This window comes from Argentina silus, assembly GCF_951799395.1.
Source record: "Argentina silus genome assembly, chromosome: 12".
NCBI lineage: Eukaryota > Metazoa > Chordata > Actinopteri > Argentiniformes > Argentinidae > Argentina > Argentina silus.
In genome coordinates this window covers 16105500-16132752 of record NC_139666.1, presented here as the reverse complement: position 1 = coordinate 16132752, position 27253 = coordinate 16105500, and the positions used below count along the sequence as shown (strand labels likewise).

The 27253-nt window shown below is 43.7% G+C and overlaps 3 protein-coding genes across 14 annotated transcripts in view; 2 read left to right on the top strand and 1 right to left on the bottom strand.

Moving 5' to 3' along the window:
* The window catches only part of caska (calcium/calmodulin-dependent serine protein kinase a), a 92027-nt gene that overhangs the window by 21780 nt on the left and 42994 nt on the right, over positions 1-27253 (bottom strand). For 7 of the 12 annotated variants that reach the window (XM_083682269.1, XM_083682274.1, XM_083682277.1 and 4 more), the window contains exons 4-12: positions 25881-25958; positions 25575-25647; positions 7923-8025; positions 6541-6719; positions 6282-6404; positions 6059-6142; positions 5806-5905; positions 4503-4624; positions 662-739 (exon numbers count right to left, since the gene is read on the bottom strand). In XM_083682269.1, coding sequence (XP_083538395.1) covers positions 662-739; positions 4503-4624; positions 5806-5905; positions 6059-6142; positions 6282-6404; positions 6541-6719; positions 7923-8025; positions 25575-25647; positions 25881-25958 — 940 coding nt within the window. The remainder of the gene's footprint in view (positions 1-661; positions 740-4502; positions 4625-5805; positions 5906-6058; positions 6143-6281; positions 6405-6540; positions 6720-7922; positions 8026-25574; positions 25648-25880; positions 25959-27253) is intronic. The other 5 variants (XM_083682273.1, XM_083682272.1, XM_083682276.1 and 2 more) reach the window with 1 other exon arrangement.
* On the top strand, positions 11076-13988 carry gpr34b (G protein-coupled receptor 34b). Its single transcript, XM_083681701.1, has 3 exons — positions 11076-11302; positions 11969-12569; positions 12704-13988. Exons 2-3 carry the CDS (start codon positions 11971-11973, stop codon positions 13191-13193), a joined length of 1089 nt encoding a protein of 362 aa, XP_083537827.1. The 5' UTR covers positions 11076-11302; positions 11969-11970; the 3' UTR covers positions 13194-13988.
* LOC310813144 (putative G-protein coupled receptor 82) lies at positions 16618-19365 on the top strand (the record flags this gene model as incomplete). Its single annotated transcript, XM_083682006.1, has 3 exons — positions 16618-17505; positions 17788-17931; positions 18527-19365. 3 exons carry the CDS (start codon positions 16618-16620, stop codon positions 18770-18772), a joined length of 1278 nt encoding a protein of 425 aa, XP_083538132.1. The 3' UTR covers positions 18773-19365.

Genomic DNA, 27253 nt, shown 5'->3' with positions numbered 1-27253 from the left:
ATCAAAAGACAACCCACTATAGCCCACAACAAACTTGTTATCAATCCTCACAACAGCTGAGCTGTCGCATTCCAGTGGTCGCAAAGGTGGTTGAGCCAACCATCTGTGAACGAATTCTAGGAACTCTCCAATCCATGAATATGAGGTCTCAGTAAGGCCTATGAACATCTTGTCAATTGAACCCAGAAGTGAAAAAAAAAAAAAAAAAGTGAAAACAGCCAAACACCCAGAAAAAGGGTTAAGAAGTAGATAGTTTAGAGCAGTGAAGAGTTAGATGACATTTGAGATCTGTCCTTAGTTAATGGAAAAGTGACTGGGAGGATGGAGGGGTTAATAGCCAGAGCGTTGTCAGAATGTTGTTGTACAGCAGCTGTGTGGGGTGATCAATAGAATAGATCAGCTAATCCATCATGATCATTATTATTGATTATGCACACGATGAAGACACAAACACAAACAGCACTGCAGACAGAGCAACTCCACACACGAATAAAGGTAAAAAAAGGGTTGTGTGGTACACATACGTACTTTCTATGGAATGATAAGTTACTGGGTAATAACTATTATAATGAAACACATGAAACATATCTGTGTGTGTATGGAAACGTATGTAGGCTGTATGTATGTGTGTGTCTTTAGGTGATTTTGTGAATGCTCTCACCTCTTTGGCTCTCTGCACAGAATCACTGGGGGGGTTTCGGATCTGTGGGGAGGACTTGGTGTTGATCTTGTCGTAAAGCTGTAACAACACAAGGCGCACACACACACACACACACACACACACACACACACACACACAACACAATCAATCAATAGCAAAACCAATCAGGTCATTAAGGAGGACCAGGAGTTTTCCCTTACCAGGTTTCCCTGTCCAGGGCAAACTCCTGGCTCTAATCATAATGAATAGTGAATACTATGAGTGAGTGGGTGACACATTATTTTCCTCCCCCCCCGCCCCAGCTTCACAGTGATGACTTGTCTTCAATTTCAGGCGTTCCCTAGTGGCTGCTCTTATATGATCGTGGTTTACAGTCTACTGGAAATATAGCAGCCATTCATGAGACACAACAGAGATGACTGCAACAGCAACCTTCAGACACAAAAGACCAGCTGACTTTTATGGTTATGACTGGGAATAGAGAGTTCTATAGCAATGCTTCATCTCGTGCGTACATGTGTGTTTGTACACATAATGAACACAGAGAAAATAGTCCCTGGAAAACAAGACACAGATAGCAGCTGTACGTAAGTTACAAAGGAGAGACTGATTCAATGTGCAGACTACTGTCAGAGGAAGAAATAAGCTCACGTACAAGCCCTGCAACAATTGCTTTGATAAGAAAAAAAAAAAGAAGAAAAACATGAACTTGATCTTCATAGGAATCTATGTTGAAAGATTTCTCTAGAAAAAGGGAACTGCTGACAGTCACACATGAATGCACAAACTTTCTCTCTCACACACACACACACACACACACACACACACACACACACACACAAACAAACAAACAAGAACACACAGCTCTTTCAACATGGTCCCTAGCCTGGAGTGTTGCGTTCTCCTGCTGACCGGAGAGACAGAACAGACGGTATCATCACGAGTATCACAGCCTCAACCACGGGACACGAGCAGAATGAACAAACACGCCACAAAACAACAACAAAAACAGAGAAGCTAGCACAGTAGTTATTGGTGCTCTGATGACACCACTAAACCAAATCCTAGTATATTTTGTCCACTTATCTTGTCCACTTAAGTCCATGTAATTACAGACTATATCCTGAACAGACGTGACAGTATTTTCTTCTGGCCACTCCTATCAACCGAAGGAAAACATGCACTGTGAAGAAGGTATTATCCAGAGAGTGTTTTCCCTCTAGGTCTTATACTGATGGGAGCATTGTGAGTGTGTGTCTGTGTTTGTCATTCCAGAGCTCACTGGGAGGAGAAGGAGGAGAGGATGCCTGCGTGACGGAGATGCCTGCAGTGCCTCTGTTGGCAGTGGGAGTGAGAGCCAAACATGTTTACACAGATGATTATGGGAGAATGTGTACTGTCAGTTTGTATGTGTGTGTGTGTGTGTGTGTGTGTGTGTGTTCAGACAGATGACAGTAGGCAGCAGGGGGGGGGGGTTGAGAAGACACCTGCTGCTCCTGGGAATGTTTAGAGACTCTGTGTCAGCTCCTACTGTGGAAGGCTGTCATGAAAACAGGGTCATGGGAATCTGAACACACAGGCACACGCGCGCATGTGCGCACACACACACGCACACACACGCACACACACGCACACACACGCACACACACGCACACACACGCACACACGCACACACAAACACACACAAGCACACTCCAGTGTGTGTCGCTCAATGGACAATTCAAATTCTGTATTTTCAATACTATTTTTGTATTATGTCAGAAAAAGCAAACGATCAAAACAGGACATTCAAACAGCTACATATATATATCTCTAATGCAACAAAGGCAAGAATGAAATACAACTAGCTGGCTCTTGTCTGGCACACGATCTCTAGGAAAAAAATATTAATTCACCTCAATGAGACTTGCTGGTTAATTTACGTAAAATAATTCTAGCAAAACAGCACCTGCAATACATATCTGTACAAAAAGAAACAAAGACTTAATAATCTAAGTAATCGAAACAACAAGACACACTCACCCACCAGAGTCCAAGCAATAGTCAAACAAACAAACCAAACAGAGGACGCAGAAGCACGAGGCTAGTTTAGCCGCCAGAGAGACCAGGCTACAGGTACAGTACAGTTACGTCCATTCTGTGTCCAGTGGATCTCTAGTTTCATTGAGTCTGTGTGTGTGTGAGAGAAGTGGGCGGTAATGTCAGCCCTGCAGATGGACACACAGATACTGCAGGAGTCTGGAACCCCAGTGAAAGGGGCTAAGGCCTGACAATAGCAGCCATTGTTCCGTTCCTCTCCTTTCAGTGCAGGAGTCTGTGGCTGGTCTCTCTCTCTCTATCTATCTTCTCAGTGCAGGAGACTGGAGCTATGCTCGCTCTCTCTCTCTCTCTCTCTCTCTCTCTCTGGCAGCAGTCTGGTGTTGCTCTTTCTCTCTCAGTGCAGGGGTCTGAGTCTGGAGTTGAATGGGTGACATCTGCAGTCACAGGCTCCCAGTGATGGGCCACCCTGGCCAGTTGGCAGACGACAGGTCCTCTCCTCTTCTTCTCTCCTCTCAGCTTCAACCTATTCAGCTCCTAGCAACTGGGCCAGTCACAGACTGCCTCCCTTCTCCTCCTCTCTTTCTCCCTCCTCCCACCAACCACACCTCCTGCTGCACCTCCTTCCTCCCAACATCTCTCCTCAGAGCTGGGGCCTTACTTCCCCTTGCCTCTCCCTCCCAAACCCCGCCCTATGACGCTCCTCAGTAACTCCCTTCCCCCAACCCCTCAACCCCCCGCCCTTCCTAGACTACCAGCAGGCCTAAAAAGTCCAGAGCTCCAGTTATTCTCTCTCACTCTCTCACACACACACACACACACACACAGACTAATACAGCGGTCCAAAAAACAATCTGTGTGTCAGCCATTTACGGCTAGTCAACTAGATTACCTAGATGGGGCCATCAGCTGCCAGTGAGATGTTTATGTAGGCCTTAAGACGGAGGGTTAAAGTCAAGTGTTACCAAGTTTTCATTAGACCATTACAGGATTAAGATAAAACATTTTAGAGTCATGAACTGAACTCTAAGCTCTCTTTAGTGACACCCTATTCCCCTTGGCCAGAGAAAGGCGCGCATACACACACACACACACACACACACACACACACACACACACACACACACACGCGCTTCTCGCCAAATGTGGCATGAAATCATGAGCAGGGTAGCATAGTTTCCCTCTGCAGTGTGACTCACTGTGTGTTTTGGCAGTGAACCGCTCATGCCCTCAACTGCAGAGGTTTGGCGTTGGGCTGTGTGCCGCAAACCAGAACATTGGATCAAAGATATAACACAGAAAAAAAAGACGAGAGCAGACGAAGAAAAAGACTAAACATATATCTAGTTGTTTTCTCAATAAGAACTACAGTGTTGCTCTACTGTCTACCAACCCTGGCCTGTCTGCCATTTGGCCTTGATTCCATTTTCTATCACCACATCCTGGCCATGGGCCCTCGTTGAGTGGAATAGTGATGTACCAGCCTGTGGAATGACCCTGTGGTAGGACTGTGTCTCTGACCTGCTGCTTACCTCCAGTCTGCCAGCCCAGATATGAATCAGACAGAGGCAGTGTGGGATTAGTCACACTCATAGCTAGTAGACTGCTGTGTGCTTTCAACCCAGAGAGAGAGAGAGAGAGAGAGAGAGAGAGAGAGAGAGAGAGGAATCTAATGACTCAGACAAAACACACTGACCTTTTATGGGTTGGCCTTATTACACAGTATATGAGTGTCTCTGTCTTATTGTGTGAGTCTTTGTCTCTTGTCTGTGTGTGTGTGTGTGTTTGTGTGTGGTCCACTCACATCCAGTAGTGTGTGTAGATGCTGGTCCTGGAAGACGCTGTGTAGAAAGTCCAGATCCTTTTCGCTGCAGTCCGTCAAAGCATGGATCTCCTCTAGACTGTCCAACACCTGAGACACAGCACCTGTACACACAGATGCAGAAGCAAACACAAACACACACACACACACACACACACGCACACGCACACGCACACGCACACACACACACGCACAGTCGTCAGACGTCAGACCGTCAGTCGCTAAACCGTCTCCAATGTCATGTCATACTATATGCATGTACTGTAAATACACAGTCAAATGTATGGTATGACAACTTCTGGAGAACACAAAATGTGATTCCTCAATCAGTCGATTCCTTCTATGATTTCAAATCAACTCTACGGTAGCAAGCTGTTGGTGATCACAGGATGACGTCACAAAGCACGAATACACAGTGCCAGAGCCATAGGTAAACACATCTGTATATCCATGGCTCTGGACAATGCCAGAGGACTGACGGAGATGGAGGTGAAGGAGAAGGACAAAAGGCTTTAGAGGTCTACCACACAAAGCAACATGGGATACCTACGTTCTGCTGCTAGGAGTCCTAGCAGGAGGGCAGCATTAACACAAACAACACATCAACATTTCACAATTAGTGAACAACATTCTCTGTAGATGCTGTGGAGGGGGGAGGGGGGGCAGTAAACCACTACGTAGAACGCACTATACACAACAGAAAATATACTCACGATATACGCCACAAATACTGAACAGAAATACTGTTAGCATACCGGAGGCTAGCCCTGACACATACCCCAGACTCACCACATACACCAGATCAGTCTGGGAGTACAGTACAGTACAGAGTCACAAACCACCAGACATCCTCACAGCCTCACAACAGCAATAATGACCTATTTGCTCTCTTTGCTCTCAGACAGAGAGTTATCAGTCTAATGCTAATATTACTCTAGGTCTTTGGTGGTTGTTTTGTGATATTGTTCATCTATGATACATCAGCCACGTTATTGAAACAGGACATTGACGACATGATAAACATGCTTATTAGAGGCAGAATGTTCTATGTGAGAGAGACAGGAAGTGGGCTTTGTGCAAGAGGTCTTGTGGTGATGCGGATGTCCTCTCAGAGCAGATCATAGGACATGATAAAAGTGTTCTTTAATATTCACCCTCACCACGATAGCATCAGTGTTGTATACAAGTGTTGAGGAAATAGTGTGTGTGTGTGTCAGTGCTGTATACAAGTATTGGGGAAAGGGTATGTAAGTGTGTGCACGTGTGTGTGCGTGTGTATTCCTACCTGAGGAGGTGGGGTCTTCTGAGAAGTCGGGGATATCCTCAGGTGGGTCTCCGTAGAAGGAGTTAAACTTGTGACTGGAGACAGCTGCCAGCACTGCCCCCTAAGACAAACACATACATTGTGGAAATTCACAGACATACCTATCCACCAACATACACAGACCCTAAGAGGATCAAGTGGCGCAACAAACCTTGAGTGTGTGTGTGTGTGTGTGTGTGTGTGTGTGTGTGTGTATATATATATAGTTGATTACCTTGAGCTTTCTCCTGGCATTGAACTTCCTCAGCTGTTCCACCGTCTCTGCCAGGTGGATCTTATAGGCATAACGGTCTCTCTCCTGAGGAACATGTGACATACTTTACATGAATCCACAATGAAACATTGCAATAAGGAAGAGGGCCCCCGATATTTAAGGAGGCCAAACAAACACGTACTTTGTGCATATGTACGTGTGTGTGTGTGTGTGTCAACCCTACCTTGAGCCAGGGGTGGTTGAGGGCCTCGTAGACGGTGATCCTCTCAGCGGGGTCCAGCATAAGCATACGTCTCACCAGGTCCTTGGCACTCTCTGAGATGTGGCTCCACTGGCGAGGGTTCATCTAGAGAGACACACACACACACACACACACACACACACACACAGGCTTTCAGGTGGGGTAAAGCTATAAACACCAAAGGCATTCCATATACACTTGCACACGCACATACACAGGTGCCATTTTGTAAATAAACTACTACCTTGTATTTGCCCTTGCAGATGGCCTCAAACAGTCTTTCCTTGGTGCCGTAGAAGGGCAGGCAGCCGGAGAGCAAGATGAAGAGGATGACTCCACAACCCCACACGTCTACAGGCTTACCATACGGCTCTCTCTTCACCACCTCCGGGGCCATGAAGTGGGGTGTGCCAACACGGCCTAGGGAGAGAGGGAGAAAAATACACGCACACACACACACACACACACATACACAAATTGAAAACAATGCATTATTATACACACGCGCACACAGGCACGCACTAATGAAAGTGAACAATCAACATAATATTACTTCTTGGTTTTGTGAATATGAAACAGGAAGTATTCTCTCTTGTTTGGCTCCAGGGACTAAAAGACAGGAAACGGGAACAGAGATCCTTCACATTCTTGTCTTGTTTATGGTCACTGTATTGACAACAATATGATGGAGAATTCCTATATTTCCACTGAACTCTGAGCTTTATATTGATTTGTGTCCAAATTGTCCGTATATGATGAAAAGGCTAGCCCTTCATGGCCTTGTTTTCATGTGAGCCAATTAACCTGACAGCTGCTCATCAGCACTGCTTGTGCTGCACCAATCACCTGGCCCAGTAGCCACAGTCATTCCCATTCCCTCTCATCAAGGACTGACCATTGTCCTCCAGTGGTGAAGGGTCAGTATGTGAAAGCCATAAGTGTGACATTTTCTACTGTATTTTATGGCCATGTCATGTGATATTCCTTTTGCAGATTGCACATTTTGACACTGCATGTTAACATGTTGCATTTCCTCTTTAGCCTATCTAGAGACCTGTAACCTGTTTCTGAGAAGATGAAGTGCTGGGTGGTGATAAAACGGACATCCTTTGGCCTGCTCATTTTAGCCCTTTGGTGAAGCCTCATTCTGTGGTTTTAGTCATCAGACCTGACCCACTTCGTTACATTAAATCTCTTGGAGCACTAAGATAGCACATTTCATGTTAACAGGAAGCACCTTCCGGCTAAAACACACGTTGCTTACCAGACAAGAGGGGCTGCACTAGTTTCATATTCATGTTCAAAGGAAAATATATAGTAACAGTTGTCTTTCTGACAAACCAATGTGTGAAGGAGGTTCTCCAGTGAGAATGTCAGATACAGTATTTCTCAAATAGGCATAACAAGACATAACAATAAAAAAATTTGGGTTTCACTATAAGATATCTTAACAGAGGATACTTTTGCAGAACTTCTGACAAACTTTGTTTTGTGGTAACATATCACTTGACCTCATGAGGGCCCAGATATGGTCTACCCTGTGACTGTGTCTTATGGTGTGCCCTGGGAGACGTCAGTGTGTGTTTGCAACAGGGTGTTCCCAGCATGCATTTCATTGCGTACCTCCTGCCACCAGTCCTGACTCTCCCAGCTGAATGGCCACTCCGAAGCCTCCGAGCTTCACTGGGGCAGAGTTCTCCTTGGAGGCCAGCAACACGCAGTGGGGCTGGAGAGACGGAAGGGAGGGAGGGTGAGAGAGAGAGGGAGATTTAATGCTATTTTTTTACTACAGTAAAGACACAGCCTCCCATAAATGACAATAATCAGATATACAGTGCCTTCGGAAAGTATTCAGACCCCTTCACTTTTTCCACATTTTGTTGTGTTATAGACTCAATTTAAAATGGATTAAATTAAAAGAATTTGCCATCAATCCACACACAATATCCCAGAATGACAAAGCGAAAACAGGTTTTTAGAAATTTCCGTAAATGTATTCAAATTGAAATACAGAAATACCTCATGTAGATAAGTATTCAGACCCTTTGCTATGACACTCAAAAATGCAAAAATGTCAACAACAAATCACTTAATAAGTTGAATTGAGTTTTTGTTTAGTCTTTGTTTTTATAGGGTCTCTGATTTGCCTAGGAATCAATTACACACTGTGTGGATCAGGTTGTCATTACAAACTGAGAAAATGGAGAGGACCAAAACTGCTCAGGAATGCAACCCTGAGGCCTGGGGAGACTTACAAAAACCTACAAAGTTGAATGATGGAGAGGAAAAAGCACAGTCGATGGGACATCATCTCAGTCACTCTACAAAATTGGTCTATAACCAAGTGGCCGAAAAGAATCCCTTAATGGAAAATAATCTCTAATTGTGTTTGCAACAATTAATTCAAGTGATACAGCAAAGAAAGTGTCTGGAAATGTGTTTATTTGGTTTTACTACAAAGCATTAAGTTTGGTGCAAATCCAGCACATGCAATGCAGTTTCCGCACCATCTCATGTGAAGAATAGTGGTAGCTGCATCAAGTTATGGGCATGTTTGTCACTGGCAGGAAGTTTGTCAAGATCAAGAGAAAATTATGAAATTTGCTGAGTTGGTAGTGACATCGTAATCTACACAGTGTGTAATTGATTCCTATGCAAATCAGAGACCCTATAAAAACAAACATGTTAATTTCAAAATTACATGAACTATTATCCTTGCATTAAGATGGACTCAATTCAACTTATTGAGTGATCTGTTGATAACATTTTTGCATTGTAGCTAATTTTAAGAGAGTCATAGCAAAGGGTCTGAATACTTATGTACATGACGTATTTCTGTATTTCAATTTTAATAAATGTATTGAAATTTCAAAAAACGTGTTTTCGCTTCGTCATTCTGGGGTATTGTGTGTGGATTGATGGTGAATCGTTTTAATTTAATCCATTTTAAATTGAGTCTATAACACAACAAAATCTGGAAAAATTGAAGGGGTCTGAGTACTTTCCAAAGGCACTGTACACAACGCCCAAACCCCTAACCCCTCAGCCATAAACCCTCACATCTGCCTGCACCCTCCCCACTCTTATAATCTATTAATAACCAAATATAGCTAGCTGGAAGCAACAATGAAACAGAGATGAGTTGATTATGCACTTGACTTGATTTCTTCAGCACCCATTCAGCCGTAGGTGATTCTGTGTAAGTTATTCTGTATAGTGTCTGTCTGTCGTGATAAAGTGTTATTGTAGAAGAGACAAAAAAATGCAATTTTGAAAAATGTTGGCTAGATAAAAACAAGCAAAATCATAAATCGTGCTAAACGGTAAATTAATTAACCCCTCCACCCTGCAGTAACTGAGAGCCTGACTCCTCCTGACTTCTCTGCTGTGGTGGAGAGCCTGTAACCAAGGCTTTTAAAACAGGAGGGCTGGCCAGGCCAACTGCTATTAAAAAATGATTTAGTTAGTCTGCCTGTCTTCAAAGCCAATGCTGAGCCTTTTGAAGATGTTCTCCTGTGAAACAACTGCTACAGTACACACTAATCTATTATCCATGCAGTGCAGTGCACAAGGGCGTAGGAGATCCCCCCCCACACCCCAAGTTAGAAGCCGTCAAAATTGTCCCCCTCAATAATAATAGGATTATTTTGCTGCAGGACTTTTATGTTGAAAAACAAGTCGCAGGTTTTGTTGAGGGATTTTTTATTTTGAAAGGCCTATGCACTGCGACTGTCAGCCTCACCTCAGCAGCACCATTAGCTTACTTACCAGGTGAAGTAATTTTATGCAACAAAGAGTAAATATAAGTAAAAAGTTAATAAACTTTCAGATGTTAGAAGAAAAAAAAAGTGAGAAACTCAGTCAGATTGTATCTGTAGCACTTACGTAGTTATCGAGCTAATGTTGGTTAGTTCTGGCTATGTGAAAAACTGAGAGAAAGTAATGTTTTGTACAGTAGCAGGGAAAAAGAGTCCTTAATAATGGTAATTTAGTTTAATATATCCAAAATTATTAATTTATATTATTAATATAAATATTTAATGGATATTGAATATATCCACCACAATCCACAGTCGCATGACCCCGGAACCCCGCATGACCCCCCCCCCCCCCCCCATGTCTAGTTGACTCCTACACCCTTGGCAGTGCAGACACTTCTTTTGTTATTCTCATCCAAACACAAGGTTATTTTTGGCTTCTCCTGGTACGGATGTGCTCTACATAGTATTGATTGATGATATGATAAACATCCATGGGCATCTTATATCAATGTTTCCCTAAAGCTTGGTTGAGACCTACTGGTGAGATGTGGCTAGTTTCTCCTGGGTGGCAATTAAAAAAACTAGTCTGTGGCTAGAAAACTTGTTTTGACTATCTGGAAGGTCACATGAAAATTAGAAAGTCTTTACAGTACGTAGGTCAGAGCACAAAAATACATTGGGAACAATCGTACACAACCCAACATGCATTCAGCAGGTTTCCTATATAATCAGTGTATAAGGTGGACAGTGTGTTGTATACATAAGCGGCTTGCACTCTGTGATCCTGGCTGTTGCACTAGCATGTGTAATCAAACCTCTTCTGCTTAGGCCCAGCCCAGCCCTGTCTCTGTGGTTTAGAGCTGTTGTCAACACCCCTTTTCTTTCCAGTATTCAGTTAAAGCATCATCAAATTCTACACTTCAGCGTTTCTCAGCTTTTGAGACCACAGCTGTAGACAGCTGCAGGGTGAGAGAAAGAGAAAGAAAGACAGAGAGAGAGAGGAAATATATTCTGGGAAGTATGTTCATTTCATGACATAATCATTTGTTCAGCTGGAGAGGAGTGAAGTTGGAGAGCAGCAGATAGATTCTAAAGAAGAGCACCTAAAGAGCTGGGATGTATATATATGCGTCTATCCAGGACATCAAATTCGAGATTCCCTCTGCAACAAACCACTGGACTTGGAAGCACATTCACAAATGAGGAGGAAGAATTAAGTCTTCAATGGTCCCCTTTCACATGGTGAGTACTTTGTGTATCATCAGATAGGTTACGTACTCAGGGCCTTGTTCAATCCAAACCTACTGCCAAGTCTCTTTTTGTCCTGTGAGAGTGTTTTGATTTACCTCTGTATTGATTGCAAGAATCGAAATGTACTGTACATTCTCGCAGCGCAAGAACCAGAATATTTCAGCCATATCCCAGATAGGGCTCTGAGTGGTGCCCTACTAGGCTACGGCTACAAAATACCACGTTCTACACTCTGAAGACATTCCTCCGTTTCACTGACTGATCTCTAAAGTGCTTGCAAGGGGCAGGAGCCGTGTTAAGTTAACTTGAGAAGTAGAGAAAATCAATGTGTTTCCCCCGGACATTTTCCGAGGCCCAGCACTGTGGTGGTCAGCTGGGCAGGGTTCACACCATGCATGTTGTGTAATTAATGATGGGTGGATTAGTGTAGATCCAGGACTAAATCACACACTTGGCCATGAGCCATCCCCCAGACCAGCACTAATGAGAGCGTGAAACTTTCCCCAGAGAACCAGACCGACCAAAAAAACACATCGCACTTTGATCCTGGATCTATCGACACATTGCTTCATTTTACCCACCTCACAGCAACATGGGTCTGTGTTTAGATTGCTATTGAAAGCATGTTAACTGAACTAACCTTTCCCTCTTGTGCAGGAATGAAGAACCAAACCGACACCATGACAACTAACTTATCCACCACCACCATTCCAAACTCCTTCCTCTCACTCATCACCAGAGAGACAACCCTCATGACCCTGACCATGACCCCCAAATCCAGCCAACCCTGTATCCTAGACGACAGCTCCCTCAGCATCCCTCTAGCCTTCCTCTACTCCCTCTTCTTCCTCCTGGGGCTGGCTGGGAACCTGCTGGCTCTCTGGGTGTTCCTCTACGTCCACTCCAAGAAGAACTCTGTCCGTGTGTTCCTCGTCAACATAGCGTTAGCCGATCTGCTCCTTGTGGTGTGTCTCCCCTTCAGGGTGGTCTACCACAGCCGAGGGAACCACTGGGACTTGGGCCCCGTCATGTGTAAAGTGGTGGGGAACGTCTTCTATATGAACATGTACATCAGTATCACCCTGCTTGGGCTAGTCAGCGTGGATCGCTATCTGAAGATAAAGCGTGGCACTGGGGTGCAGTGCTGGATCCAGACCACACGGTGGAGCAATGCGGTCTGTGGGGGGATCTGGGTCTTTTCCCTGGTCTCGGTTTTACCCATGATCCTTCTCTCCGAGGGCAATGAGTCGCTCCACAGGTAATCTCCATTTATAATCTCAGGTAACACGATATATAGAGTTGTGTAATAACACTGTAACAACATGAAATAAGGAACTATGTGAAATAAGGAACTACTCAGATCAAACCAATTTTCCTTGATCTTTTTGGCAGGTGTTTCCAGTATAAGCAGCGTCAAGGAGCAAAAGGAAAGGCCTACTTTAACCTCTTCCTAGTAGCTTTGTTTTGGCTTGTATTCATCTGCTTAATAGTGTCTTATGGGAAAATCGCTAAGAAACTTCTGAGGGTGTCACAGGAGAAACCGGATCTCCCGAACGCAGCCCACTACAGCCGCACTGCCAAGAACTCCTTCTTCGTCCTCTTTCTGTTTACAGTCTGCTTTGTCCCCTATCACATAGTCAGAGTGTTCTATGTCATCTCCCAGATCACTGACACATCTTGTTTCTGGAGGGGCGTGGTTGATCAGGCCAATGAGGTAGCTCTATTACTCTCTGCATTCAACAGTTGCCTGGATCCAGTCATGTTCTTCCTGTTGTCTAAGTCTGTAAGGAAAGAAACACTCCGATTGGTCCATAACATGTTCTGTCTAAAGGACAATAGAGGGAGTGTGAGTGGTTCCAGTACTGAGGTTGGGGAAGACTAGCGGAACAGCCAAATGTTAAATGATCGGAGGTGAAATATAGCTGTTCAGTCCACCCTCCCTCAGTTATAGGCAGGAGGCAGGACAGTGACCATTTTGTGTAAACTGTCAACTGTTTCATGAGCCATTTCCAGCTGAGAGAGACTCATAATACACCTCAAACAGACATTACCAGCGAACATGAGGAGGGATCCATGGGAATCCAGGCACTATTGTGTAATGCACGGGCATTATAGCGGGCATATCTGCATGGGCACTGTGTCAAAATGCACCATAATGAGGAAGTAAATCTTAACTTGCTATTAGGTTACCTATAAGGCTTTGTTGTGCAAAATAATTATATTTCGGGAACATGTCAATGGTGAGCTGATGAGAGCACCCCTATGTTGTCTACTGAGAGCCCAATGGAAGAGACTGACTGTTCATTAATAGAGAAAGGTTAATCTATCAGTCAACCGAGACACTCTGACAGGAAACCAACAGAAAGATGTTAATTATTCTTCAACGATCAAAGCCAGAAGATCTGTTACACTCAGAAAACGTGATAGTGAACAAACAAACAAACATAAGTGACATTTGTACAGATAACTTTCAAGCTAACTTGAAAGAGTCCTGTGACAGTTGGAAAACCGTATTGATAATGTCATAAGAACATGCAGTATAACAGCTTTGTGGATAGATTTTCTACATTTTCATGTTTTTTAACAGGGAACAGGGAAGGTGTATGAGGGCCGGACAATCTGTTCTTCAGGTTGCACTATTCTGTGGAACATTCTCCTGTCCTCACACATGTAATCTATACAGACTGAATAAATAAAAGAAATGAATAAAACAACTAGAAAAAAAATAGAAGTGAATGCATTGTTTCATTATCATAAGGGCAGTCAAGTACCAGAGTGACATCGCTAGTCAACAAAGTACCGGAGCACTGAAATTAATTGCCATCAATACTACATCTGTGAATGATAGCTGTTGAATAATCACAGATGGCAGACACTGTAGACCAAACTGTTAAATGGTACAGTAGCACCATCCCAAGGCAAGACCACTGAGGACAATGAAGTGTGTGAATACAAAAGCCACTACAGAGCGCCCTCCCCTGGACATACCTATTATCACATTGAGGGGGACAGCTGAACTGGCATTGTGATCTGAGACAGAGGCCTTGTTTGAATACTTTTAAGATGCATCCTTCATTCACCTCTTTGAAAGTGTGACTGATCTAAGATGGCTGGATAATGAAACACAGTGAATGTAGTTGACCCCTGCTATTTTCTTCAACATTAAAAGACATGACCAACAACGAACCCATAACCAAACCCATACATAGGTATGAGTAGAGCTATACAGCAGTGTTGTTGAAGGAGGAGGCATGTTGAGAGGTTAAGATGATATGACACAGCACAAGATGGCAGCTGAGCCACTGAACAAATTGCCAGCACATGTCCAACTTCAATCTCTTCATTCACTGTCTCTCTTGGGCCAGTAGCCAGCCACCAACATAAGATGGTCCCAGTTAGCCAGTGAACCCTTCCTGCTATCATCTTCTCTGGCCACTAGGGGCTGAGAAGAGACCACTGAAATAGCCTTTGTTTGCAATAGGGCCATATACATGTACATGTACATACTCTGCATTCAAGCAGCTGCTTGATATACAAGTTGCCCCATCCACAGACCTAGGATCAGATTACACCACCCCTATTTCCCCATCTTAACCTTTGAGATGGGGAAATAGGGGTGGTGTAATCTGATCCTAGGTCTGTGGATGGGGCAACTTGCAGTGGAAAAAAACGATAGCAGTGGAAAAAACTAGCAGTGAATTAAGGGCTACTTCTACCTAAACCAAGGCAGCTCACTGAGAGAACATGTCTGCTGCTGTTTGACATGAATGCCCCAGAGTGCTTCTGGTACTGCAGCAGCAGCAGTGAGCTGCTGTGACAGTGTGGAATAACACTGTGACAACGTTTGTCTGAGGAAGCTTGGGACCAACACTCATTCAACATGGTGTTATGGTACATTTCTGAGGAAGAAGCAGCCCTATGGCTATAGATGAGATGCTGCAATACCTGAGGTTTTCAGATCACAATGCTTGCAAGATCACAATGTGTGCAATGGAGGACAAGGCAGAGAGGGGTATCATTACATTCTCTCAGGACGTTTTAAGGCTGCATATGATGCAATTGTAGTGATGCATCAATACAATTGGTGCATCTATTGTACTCAGCAACACTTCAAATGGTATTTTTGCATGCACTGTACACCAAGCGACACTACGGTCTCTCAATAGATTTGCATTGAGTAGGCACTATATATGGTGTGCAGACAGAAGAGCCTCTCTACCTAGAAGACAAACCACAGAAAATGAACACACATGGTTAGAGAGATTGTACCTTCCTCATTTGATCAGATCAAAACACATAATCACTCATCTCTGTAATCAGAATGAGAATGAGCATTATTTTATTTGGTATATATTTATTTGCACATACAGGAAATTGACTTGGTGAGGTAAGTACAGTTATCATCTTTTTATAAAATATCTTGTGTAAGGGTGGCTTTAATGCAGGAAGTGAGGATTTGCTGGAAGATTAAGATTGAAACTAAGAAAATTATTAATCGATTCTACTGTGAATTTCTGGCACAGACACCAGAGACAGTGACAGTGTCAAATCCTCTGTTAACTAATGGTACAATTGCCAAGATCATTTCTTCAGAATGCAAACGGGAATCGCTGAATGTGACATCCATTTCTTGAAAAACAACTACAACTTCAAGTTGTATTTTTCTGTTTATGATACTACTTCTGATTATTTGTCATCATACTGTATGACAGATGATACAGCACCAGTAGTGTTCCATAACATGAATAGGAAATGGTAACAAAGAAACTGAACATCCTACTCATCAAGGTGCAAAGCACAGAACTTCATTGTTGTTGTTTCAGTTTTGTGGTGAATACAGCTGTTATTTGTAATGATGATAATTCAGCTTTACCAAAGAGGAAATGTCCCAAAGGTAATTTTAGTCTGCTTCAATGAGAAGAATGAAAAGGTGCACCTAAATGTTCTCTTTGATAAATACATGCGATACTGCAACTAGTACAATGCTCTTAATTGCAATCTTATTATTCAGTTTTCAGTCCAAGTCTGGAAGTTTGAAAATACTCCCTCTGAAAAGTCAAAGCTTGCTTTAATGACATTCAGTACATGTGTGGCAGTACCCTTGGTGGTTATCCCATATAGTATCTGAAAGCACACTCCTAAGAGCAGACAAGCACAAGCATTTATCAGATAAATCTATGCCTGAGAACATGGTTACAGGAATTTAAATTCTCGCAGTGTACTAGGATTACTGAAAAGGGCCTCTCTCTCCTCTCTCGCTCCCCCCTCTTTCTTTCTATCCCTCTCCCTCTTTCTCCAACAGATCGATGGAGTACTACATGTCAGAGCGCAACACCTCGTATGAGCTGTATCCCTCCCCTTCTGTCCTCTCCTCCTCCCACCTGCTCACCCTCTGTCCCTCCCCTGCTACCATCTCCCTCCTCCCCTTCCTCTACATCCTCCTCTTCGTCACCAGTCTCCCAGGAAATGCTCTCTCTCTCTGGGTCTTCCTGTGGCGCATCTCCACCAAAAGCCCCACCCACATCTACCTGTCCAACCTGGCGGTGTCCAACATGCTGCTTTCCCTCACCACCCCCTTACTGGCTGCCTACTACTTCCAGGGCCCCTCCTGGCCCTCAAAGGGTCTCCTGTGCCTGCTCGTGGTCCACGTAGTCACCCCAGTCTTGCAGATAAACATCTACATCGGTGTGTTAGTCCTGACCTGGTTGGCTCTGAGTCGCTTCGCTACATTGATCCAGCACACCCACGCTAGCAGACCCAGTGTTTGGACCACTCTCCTCCCTCATGGCTTTTTCACCAGGCTGAGACGGGTGTCTTTCGCCCGGAGGGTGTGTGCCGGGGTGTGGGGGCTGGTGGTGGGAGCCGTTGTGCCTGTGTCTGCGTATTACTCAGTTAAGGAGGCGGTCCAAGAAAGGGGAACAGGGGAGATGGGTGAGGGATGGGGTGAAGATGGAGAGAGTGAAAGAGGAGGGGAGAAAGGGAGGGTGTGTTACAGCGTTGCAGTGGAGTTAGGGGGCAGCCTGTCTCATGGGGCATCCATTATGGCCATGGTGATATTCTATGTGTGTTTCCTGTTGGTGTTGATGTCCTACACGGCGGTGGCCCAGCACATCTGGCGCTCACAGTGTAGCACAGCCATCACAGACTCCCAGAGGATGCTGGCAAGGGTGTTCCGTAACATAGTGGTGATCCAGGTGGGTCATTCTGTTATGATCATCGCTCTATATATTCTTTACTTATAACCATCATTCCATTTATTTATTTTTGCAACTTTGCTCTGATACAATATGATACTACACAATTGTATTCCAAATATATTGTATTCATTATAACAGTATTCCTTCATCTGGGATCGAACCTCTGTGATGAAAAGAGATCAGTGCTTACACACATCCTGTGATCTTGACATTCTTCTTTGAATTGCCTTTCTTTTTTTTACACTTTCTGTGATTGACTTCCTCTTCTACCCATTCCAGGTAGTTCTGATTGTCTGTCTGCTGCCTTACCACATCTTCAAGTCGATATTCATCTCTCTGATAGCCAACCCGAGCCACACCGCACAAGAACCAACCCACACTGCCCCCAACCATCACTGCCATACTCTCTCTAACCTCGTTGCGGTGAAAAGCTTTATATTTGTTTCATTAATAAATAACATACTCTACAGAATAACAACAAAAGTACATATACAATTTTAACATAGTTGTATTAGATTAGATTAGATTCAACTTCATTGTCATTGTGCAGAGTACAAGTACAGAGACAACGAAATGCAGTTAGCGTCTAACCAGAAGTGCAAAAAAGCAGAAAAGTGCAGTGTGAACAGTATATACAGGTAGTGCAGTATATGAGCAGTATAGTAGTGCAGTATAGCATAAGTAGTGCAGTGTAAGCAGTATATGAATTAGCAGTAGCATTATAAGCAGAATAAATAGGATGCAGTATGAACAGTGTAAGCAGCATATGAGCTGTATAGGCAATGCAGTCTAGCAGTATATATGTATTAACAGTAACATTAGAGTAAAAGCAGAATAAATATGGAATACCGTATGAACAGTATAAACAGGTATGTACAGTATGTACAGATATGTGCAGTGTATTGACAGTAGTATTAAAGAAAAATATAAGGATATGTGCATTATGAACAGTATAGACAGTATGGGTACACTCCATAAAGGAGAGCTTATAAATGTGAAATATGCATTTTGATTTCAGGTCAAGAACTTCCTGCTCTGTCTGGCTGTTTTCCGGAGTGCCGCTGACCCAGTGATGTATTTCTTCTTGGATAAGACCTTCCATAAGCAAACCCTCATCCTCTTTTGGCTCCGCCAACAAAAGCCAAGCAGCCAAATAACCAGCTCAGAGCCAATCAATCAGACAGTCAGTCCCTCTGAGTTGATTGTGACTCATCGGGGTCAGGGTTCCCCTCCCATCCCCTCCCTACTTGCAAGCAATGGTTAGCCCCCAAACCCCTGCAAGATCACTCCGCTCGTCCACCACGGCTGCCCGCCTGGCACCGCCGCCTCTATGTGGATGCAGTGGCCGTGCTACTCGGTCACGGCTTTTCACTGTCCTGGCGCCCCCGCTGGTGGAATGAGCTTTTCACAACGGTCAGGACTGCAGAGTCACTGCCGATCTTCCGCCGTAGATTGAAAACCCATCTCTTCAAGCTACATCTTAACAGTCCCTCCTAAAGACCGCTTCACCCTCACTACCCCCCCTATACTAACCATAACCCCGAGACCTCTCCTCCCCTGCTACCACCCTGTACAAATTCTCTCCTGCTAATAAAATATACTTATTAAAAAAAAAAAAAAAGAAAGCATTGATTACTTTGTCTTATGATGACTGTTGGATAGATAATTTACTTACTTAAACAAATGTATTGTTGTACGTCGCTTTGGATAAAGGCGTCTGCTAAATGCCATAAATGTAAAATGTAAAAATGAGACACCAACAGCAGACTGGAGTCAGAGGAGTGTTGTGTAGTGAGACTATTGAACAGTGAAATAACAGCTGTGTCCTGTTATTTATTTGTCATAAAGTGTGTGTGTTATGAGGGGTGTATGTGTGCAATAAGTGTATTTACTGTATGTCTGTATCATGGTGTATCTGTGCAGACAGTAAGTGTGTGTTACAGTATGTGTGTGTGTGTGTGTATAAGTGCTGTGACGGAAGGAGGGATTGCTCTGTGAAGTGTGGCCCTTGCAGATGGCTGTCCCCCAAGGGACCTGGGCCCTTCAAACAGTGGCAGACAGGCGAGAGAATCGGACACACTCCACTGTCCACCCCCCCCATACACACACACACACACACACACACACACACACACACACACACACCTACTGACAGGAAGAGAGGGAGAGGGGGATTTCACACCGGGTGAGAGAGAAGGAGGGAGGGGGAAGATGAGAGGAGGGAAGCAGCTCCACCAGTACTGTAGAGGCTATTGTGCAGTTTGATCCTTCTCAGGGTTCTTTACTGAGCCCTCAGAGAAGCACCAGAGGATAGGAGAGAGGGGAGCATTAGACACATGAGCAGTGACGACTGGTGCAGCTCCAAGGCAATAACAGAAACCTACACCCGCTTCAGGAGGACACTTCTACACCTTAATGCACGCACAGTGAAAAAAGGAAAACAATGTGCGTCTTCCAATGCAAATATAATATCATGTTTATAGTGCTGATTTTTCGATCTTCCACTTCTCTTTTTTGTTCATGTAAACGTTCCTTTTCATGTAAAGCAATGTGTCACAGATTTAAACTGAGCTGAATAAAAGGACTTTGTGGTGACTCAGGCAGAGTGATTTCACTTCACTAGCTAGTCATGTGCGAAGCCTCATCCCCAGCTGCAGCCCAGGGTGTAGCTTGTGTAGGCTGTAAGCTGTGTAGAGCGTAGGCTTTGTAGGGCGTAGGCAGGGACACCAGGGGCAGCCCTGACCCCTGATCCACACCCCACAGGTTGGAGGAGTGGAGAAGAACCTTGGCTATAGAGCAGACAGACTAGCATTGACCTCTAGAGACACCGTGTCTAAATATAAAGAAAACACTCACATCTACACATGCACGCAGAAACATGGAGACAATGTTCAGAGATGTCCTTGTGTGTTACAGTCAAGAGTATCAGTCAAGAGTATATTCATACTTATTAACATATAAACATAATCTACGATATCGTAATCAGAAATAAAATGTTTTCCTCCTATTTCCCTAAACCCACTTTACATCAAGAGATTAACGGTATTACAGTAATTTGCATCATCTGTCCGACTGTTCAGCTTCGTTAACGATGCCAATTGCCCACAGCAGAAAGAGTGTGTATTTCCTCTACTATGGAAACACACACACGCACGCGCACACACACCCACACCCACACACACACACCCACCCACACCCACACTTCCCCTAGAGTTCCCCATCAGTTCCAGTGGTTGTCACCTCCAGTTAAGGGACTGACTTACTTCATTAGTCTGTCTTTACCGTTCCTGTGTTTCCTTCACTAATACATGTGAGCAGTCTGGTATTAAGGACTAGTACTTCTGCAGGCGCACACAGTTCCCAGACAGGGGAGATATCAGTGACTGTCATCATGGCTCTCAGGGGCAGGAGTGGTTGTGCTTTGAAATCGAGTGGGTGGACCTCTCCTTATAGGTTAGCAGACAGACAGACTGTCTGCGCTACAGGGTAAAGATACTTTTGGGAAGTTCTACGAATAGAAATGGGGTATTTTGGTGATGGGTGTGTGTGTGTGTGTGTGTGTGTGGTAAGTAGGTCTCGTTTTCAGACCGTGACATGTTGTCGTTTATATCCTGACACCACAGGCTCCGTTGGTTCCCATTAGAAGACCATTAGCTGTAGACACACAACATGCCATCCCCACACTAACACCGCCATGAGTAGCTCCAACAGGCCGGAGCTGCCCGATGCCATTTCCCCTTGTAAGGCCAGCTGACATTCTGTATTCTGTGGTGGAGCATCTCTCTCTTTTCATCTGTCTACTACTACTACCACTGTCTACCCTTCCCTTTTCTCCATCCTCTCCATTCATATGGAGAGTGTGACATTTCCTCCGTAGTCCGCTGCGATAAGGCAGAGCTGAGGGCCATCACAGACAGAGCACATCTTTATTCCTAGTCTGTTTGTTTATCCCCCACACAGACAGTACAAACACATCATTCGCTCCTATTTCCACTCTGCCCCTTCTAAGAGCAGTGAATAGAAAGAGCTTGTTAAAGACCATGTTTGGGAGAGGCAAACAGTGAACAGACATCAACTCTCTTTTCAATACTGTGTGTGCGTGTGCGTGTGCGCGCGCAAGAGCAGACAGAGGTGATTATGGCTCTGTGGTATAGTGATACAGTAATTACCTACAGGCTGTGAGTCTCTGTCTACCGCCTACTATTCTCACACCAGGAATAATGAGGTCAATCCCTTTGTTTTGAGACAATAATACCACATATAGCCATTATGTATGTATGCAGCAGCAAAACAGAGAGGGATTTGATATTAGTTCAGGTAAGTGGAAATAGCATGCAGTATTTCAAGGAAAAGCTTGCTGTAGAACAATTCCTGTGCCAAGCCGTTTGGAAAGTTCCAGAGAACTCAAAAGTGCTCGCAGTAACAACCCATAGAGGAGGATCAACAAAAGTTCCTGCAAAACAAACAAACCATAATAAACATCTAGAGGTAATATAGCCATCATGCCTACAGTACTGTTTGCCTTTGTGAGAGATGACTGACTATTGTTTACCACAGCACAGTAAACATAAAGCCATCCAGTCAACTCCATCCTCTGTGTCACCTGGACGTGGCTGTCTGTCTGCGTGTATATTTGTCTATCTGCCTGTTTTTATGTGTTTTATAGACCCATATCGTTCACTAGAAAGTCAGACAATCCATCTCCCATTCTAACCTCCCTTATCGTCGTTGCTGCAGGAACCACAGAACGATATGCACAGGGACATTACAGAACCCAAATAAGGCCTGTATTAATTCCCATGATCCTGTCAGCATTCCATTTCATAGTGCCAGGTCATATCAAATCAAAGTTTATTTATCATATGCAGAGGATACTTAACAAGAGCTACCTCTCAACAGTGCCGTGAAATGCAGGCATAAGAATAAAATATTATTATCATTAATTATTACAATTATTAATAGTAATAACACTATAATAAGTTCAGCCTTGGGTGGAATATATACAGATGAATAGTATAAATGTGATATAGTATATATGTATATATAAATATAAATATAATATAAATATATAATAAGCATGTCTGTGGTTGTGTGTTCAGAGCCACAGGGAGTTGGCTGAAGTTGCCTCCAGACGCACATCGTTATGAATAACAGAAGAAAAATGAAGGCGTTGTGATTTATGAGTCTCAGGATTCAAATGAATTCAATGACTTTCACGCATGGAGGGACGTGACACATGGATGCACGCAGGCTGCTCCATATTCAACAAGGTCAGATGTGTCCTGTGTGTGTGTGTGTGTGATGTGTAGGTGGCTGTGTGACCTCTAAATAGCCTTAATCACAGATCATACATACTGATAAGAGAGAGGTGGTCGTCACGACAAAGTCAAATTGTAAAATGTCAGTAGCAGTTCTGATTGCCAATCTTGACCAATAAAAAAAACATAGGGTTTATGTATCTGAGCTGTGTTCTTAATACATTTATTACAACAGTACTGGTACTGAGAGTGCAGTCGGCTATTCAACAGGACTGTTTGGGAAGGTAAATCACAGATTTATTTTAGGTACCCCTTAGATCGATGTACCCCCGGGGGTATGCGTATCCCACTTTGACAATAGTAGCAGTAGTAAAACCAAGAGCAATTCTGTTTCCAGGCAGTCACAAGTATATTACTTAAGTACTGTAGTTCCATGCAATGACCAACATTCTAATTCCATATCACAACATGAAGTGAAGTGAAACTTCTGCGTAGCTGATGCAGATGTGTGAAACACAGAGTTGTGGTGCGCTGTTATAAAAAGGCTGGCGTGATAGTGTGTGGGCGTTCTAGTGTACGTGTCTGTGAACCAGTAGCTGGTGTGAAAACTTTTTAGTAGAAGAGGTGTGACACTCTCTCAATAGCAACATATACAAATTAATTTAGGTTAAAAGAAACCTGTGACATTCTTGTTTCACAACAACAAAAACACTGTCAGCAGCATAGTGTCAATGTTTAAGCACGGGAAAGACAAACCAAACCACCCAAAAATCATCTGTTCTTAACCACCAAGAGTCAACACTGTGGTAGAATCTGCCACGACTCAGAGACAATGCTGAGAAAATAGACACAATAGACTGCACACAATGAAACCGGCACAATATCAAACCCGGGCCATCCGAAAGACTAAAGACTGCATTAGCCCTCTAAGCTAAAGCTAAAGACTAGGTGTCAGAGAACGTTCCTCATCAACCAAGGGTATCTCAGTGTATAGTAGTGCTAGTAGTAGTGTATTTCAACTTCTTTTCAACCCAGTTGACAATACATTCTGGTCTGACTTTAAAGAGCCATAAATATCTATTTCTACTATAGCAGAAATGCTCAATGCAGCAGCTAATACCAACAGCAGGCTGTGTGAGGGCAGTTAGAACTGTACTGAATCCTGGGAGCATCAAGAGAACGCTGACAGAATGACCAACAGGAGTTCAGAGATGATATTATTATGATAATGACCAGGAGAGCTACAGTACTGCAACAATACTGTCATATTTCTGTCAGCAACCACACGCCTCACTTCCATCCTCACACTCCTATACTGGCTGTTCAGTTATCACACAGGGGAAAACTGAGACAGCACCTCCCCTGCCGTGATAGATCCCCTCCTGGAACACGGGCTGAGGAGAGATAGTGCTGTCTAGGCTGAAATGACAAACACCCCCTCCCGTTGGTGGAGGGAGATAGTAATACACAGGCTGGCAGCTGACTGCTGCTGTATCATACGCATTAAAGTTTCAAGGAAGAGGCAATAAATAGGTATAACAAGGAGAGGTGCAATTGAGCTGACTGAATACGATATAAAAACCATTAAATTCATAGAAGTAAAAAGAAAATACGTGATGCTTTCCTGTTTCTAGGCAACTGAAAGTTAAAGAAGAGAGAAAAAGAAAAGGTGCATATTATTATTACATATTCAAGCATATTTGTAATCATGCACTGTGTCTACTCTTTTAATAATGTATTTAACTTTTTTTCCTCTTCCTTTTGAATTTTTATTTTATTTGATGGTGATATTAAGTTATTATGTTGTTTATTGCAAAATAGTTATTGTCCTCCACCACTCTCATTCCTCTCTCTGAAAAACTAAATAAAAATATTGTGAGAGAAAAAAAAATCCTCTCTGCTAGATTGTAGACCTTTGTTAAAGTCTTCATGAGAAACTCTTTGTTTGTATGGCTCAAGTGTGAGGCTAGCCATAGGAAGTTACTCTGGCACTCTCTTTCTAAAGTGGTCCACATTGCATGAGACGCACGCACGCACGCATGCACACAGAGAGAAGATGGAATGGAATATTGAAAGGACGAACAGCACTACTCTTCACTTATTTATTGTCCAGACAGACAGTTCAAGTCAAAACAAGAGGGGCATCACAGAGAGATCCCTCAGTTGTTGTGACTGTAGTTGGTGAAGACTGAGGTGAGCACAGGAAGCTGAGTGATGAGTCAGATAGTCAGCCAAGTCATAGAGTAACAAGCCTTATTCTCCACCTGTTCTCTACTTTAGAGCTGCTACCTTAGGAGACCAATGTCATGATATTTTTTTACCGGCTATCACATTACAATATGTTACCAGACCTATTAGTCTGCTACTGTACATTAAAAAGGCAATAAACACGCTATGCTATGCCTTATTGATTATGATATCAGATGGCTAACCTATAAACGCTATCAGTGTACTAGTCTGCCAATGCCAAGTTACCACCCAGTTTATTCCAACCCAAGGGTCAGACTAATTACTGGAAGAAGAAAAACATCTCCAATTCAGACCTCCTCTCTCAACCTTGAAAACCCTCTGAAACACAAAATCCAAAAGGGCCCTCGAACAGAGGAAGGAATTAGAATGGGTGAAAAGACAAAAAAAGAAGAGGGAATTAAACAGTCTTGGATGTTGTACAGAAAAACCCCAAAAGCCTCTGGGGCTTTGAAGAGACCGGGAAGATTGCGTGAGTGACTGGACAGAGTGATGTGGAACACGATGTACACTTCTGCGTTTGAAATGTCAAAGACAAAAAAATAAAAAGCTTGAGCCTACCTTCACGTCTCGATGTATGACGTTGTTGTCATGGCAATAGCGTAGAGCCTCCAGGATCTGTCTCATGTAGTGACTGACAGAGAGAGAAGAGCAGCAACATTGATCTGATGTGTACTATTGGATTCTCTCTGTTAGTACTGTCAACAGCTGCCTACGGTATTTGTCAAGTATTGTTTGAACTCGTCTTGTTGTGATGTATGTATATACATGTGTACTTACATTTTTACATAGGTATTTTGTTTTGTGGTTGTATACAGAATGTTAAACCTGTAGTAGGATATATTTGGAGTGGAATATGACCCTCACCTGGCCACTGCTTCACTGTAGACAAAGCCAGCATCTGCCCTCTTCACTATCTCAAAGCACAGGTCTGCACCATCCATACTGCAGGGGAGGGAGGGAGAGGGAGAGAGAGAGAGAGAGAGAGAGAGAGAGAGAAAAAGAGAAAGAGTTCAGTTTGGCATAAACATGGTCAGTCCAGACATGCCAATTTCAGGACGTGAGGCAAAATGTATGTGTGTGTGTGTGTGTGTGTGTGTGTGTGTGTGTGTGTGTACAGGGAGTACAAATGACGATAATGGCAGCGAGGTCTAGAGCTTTAGACTCAAACACCCTCTGGAGTAATTTACTATAAATGTTGTCTCTTACATTGACAGGTTTTCAACCCATTTAAACAGAAATCCTATTCAGAGGTGACAGGGCTTTTCAAAGCATAAAGCCCACTGCATTTCCAAATCAATACAAGTACCTAGGAATGTGTTTTTAAAGCCCTTGATTCATTCATTACTCCTGAATACCCCCTCAATCCTGACCAGTTAGCGTATACAGTATGTGTGTCATGCACACACACACACACACACACACACACACACACACAGGATGGAATGCACACATACACACGTTCTCCCCCTCTCCTTCTCTTTCTCTGTAAATGCTTCTACCAATTAAAAATGAGAGATGAGAGATCCAGCCACTCTATTCTACCTCCTCCACGCTCCATCCCTCCTACCCACCCCTAATTGGCCTGACTGTGATATGATTGGGAAGACAGGGAGACATATGGTGCTGGTCTTTATTTACCATGTTGACTCAGTTATCTATTTAATCCTCGAAAGGCACCACGGCTCGAGGCTTGTTGGAAATCTATCTTCATCCCCCCTGTGTGTGTGTGTGTCTGTGTGTGTGTGTGTGTGTGTGTGTTAAAACCATGGAGGTTCCTCAGAAAGGAGCTTATTTGCGCTTCCTTTCTCATATGCGGCGTAGGACAGATATGTGAAACACTCGAGGATTTTACTGATGGCAGATAAGGGCATTAGTTATGGAAGAGGGAGGGAGGGGGGGATGGGAAGGAGATGAGGAGAGGGGGGGGACCTGAAGGGAATCATGTGGAACCTTCATCTTATCTCTGCATCTTCATACACCACGCTGATGTCACTTTCTCTCCCTCAGCATTTCTACTATCACCGCCTCTCTCTCGCACTCCCTTCTCCCCTTCTGCTTCCCTCTCTTCTCTTCCCCTCCCTCCCTCCATCCTCTCCTCTCCCACCACACCCTCTCTTCCTTTTCTCCTACAATATCACCTCTAACTCCCTCTCTGCTCCCATTGTCACTAACAACACCTCTCACCTCAACACATTCTCTCACATCTCTCTATACATTGAGGGCTGCATGCGCACCCA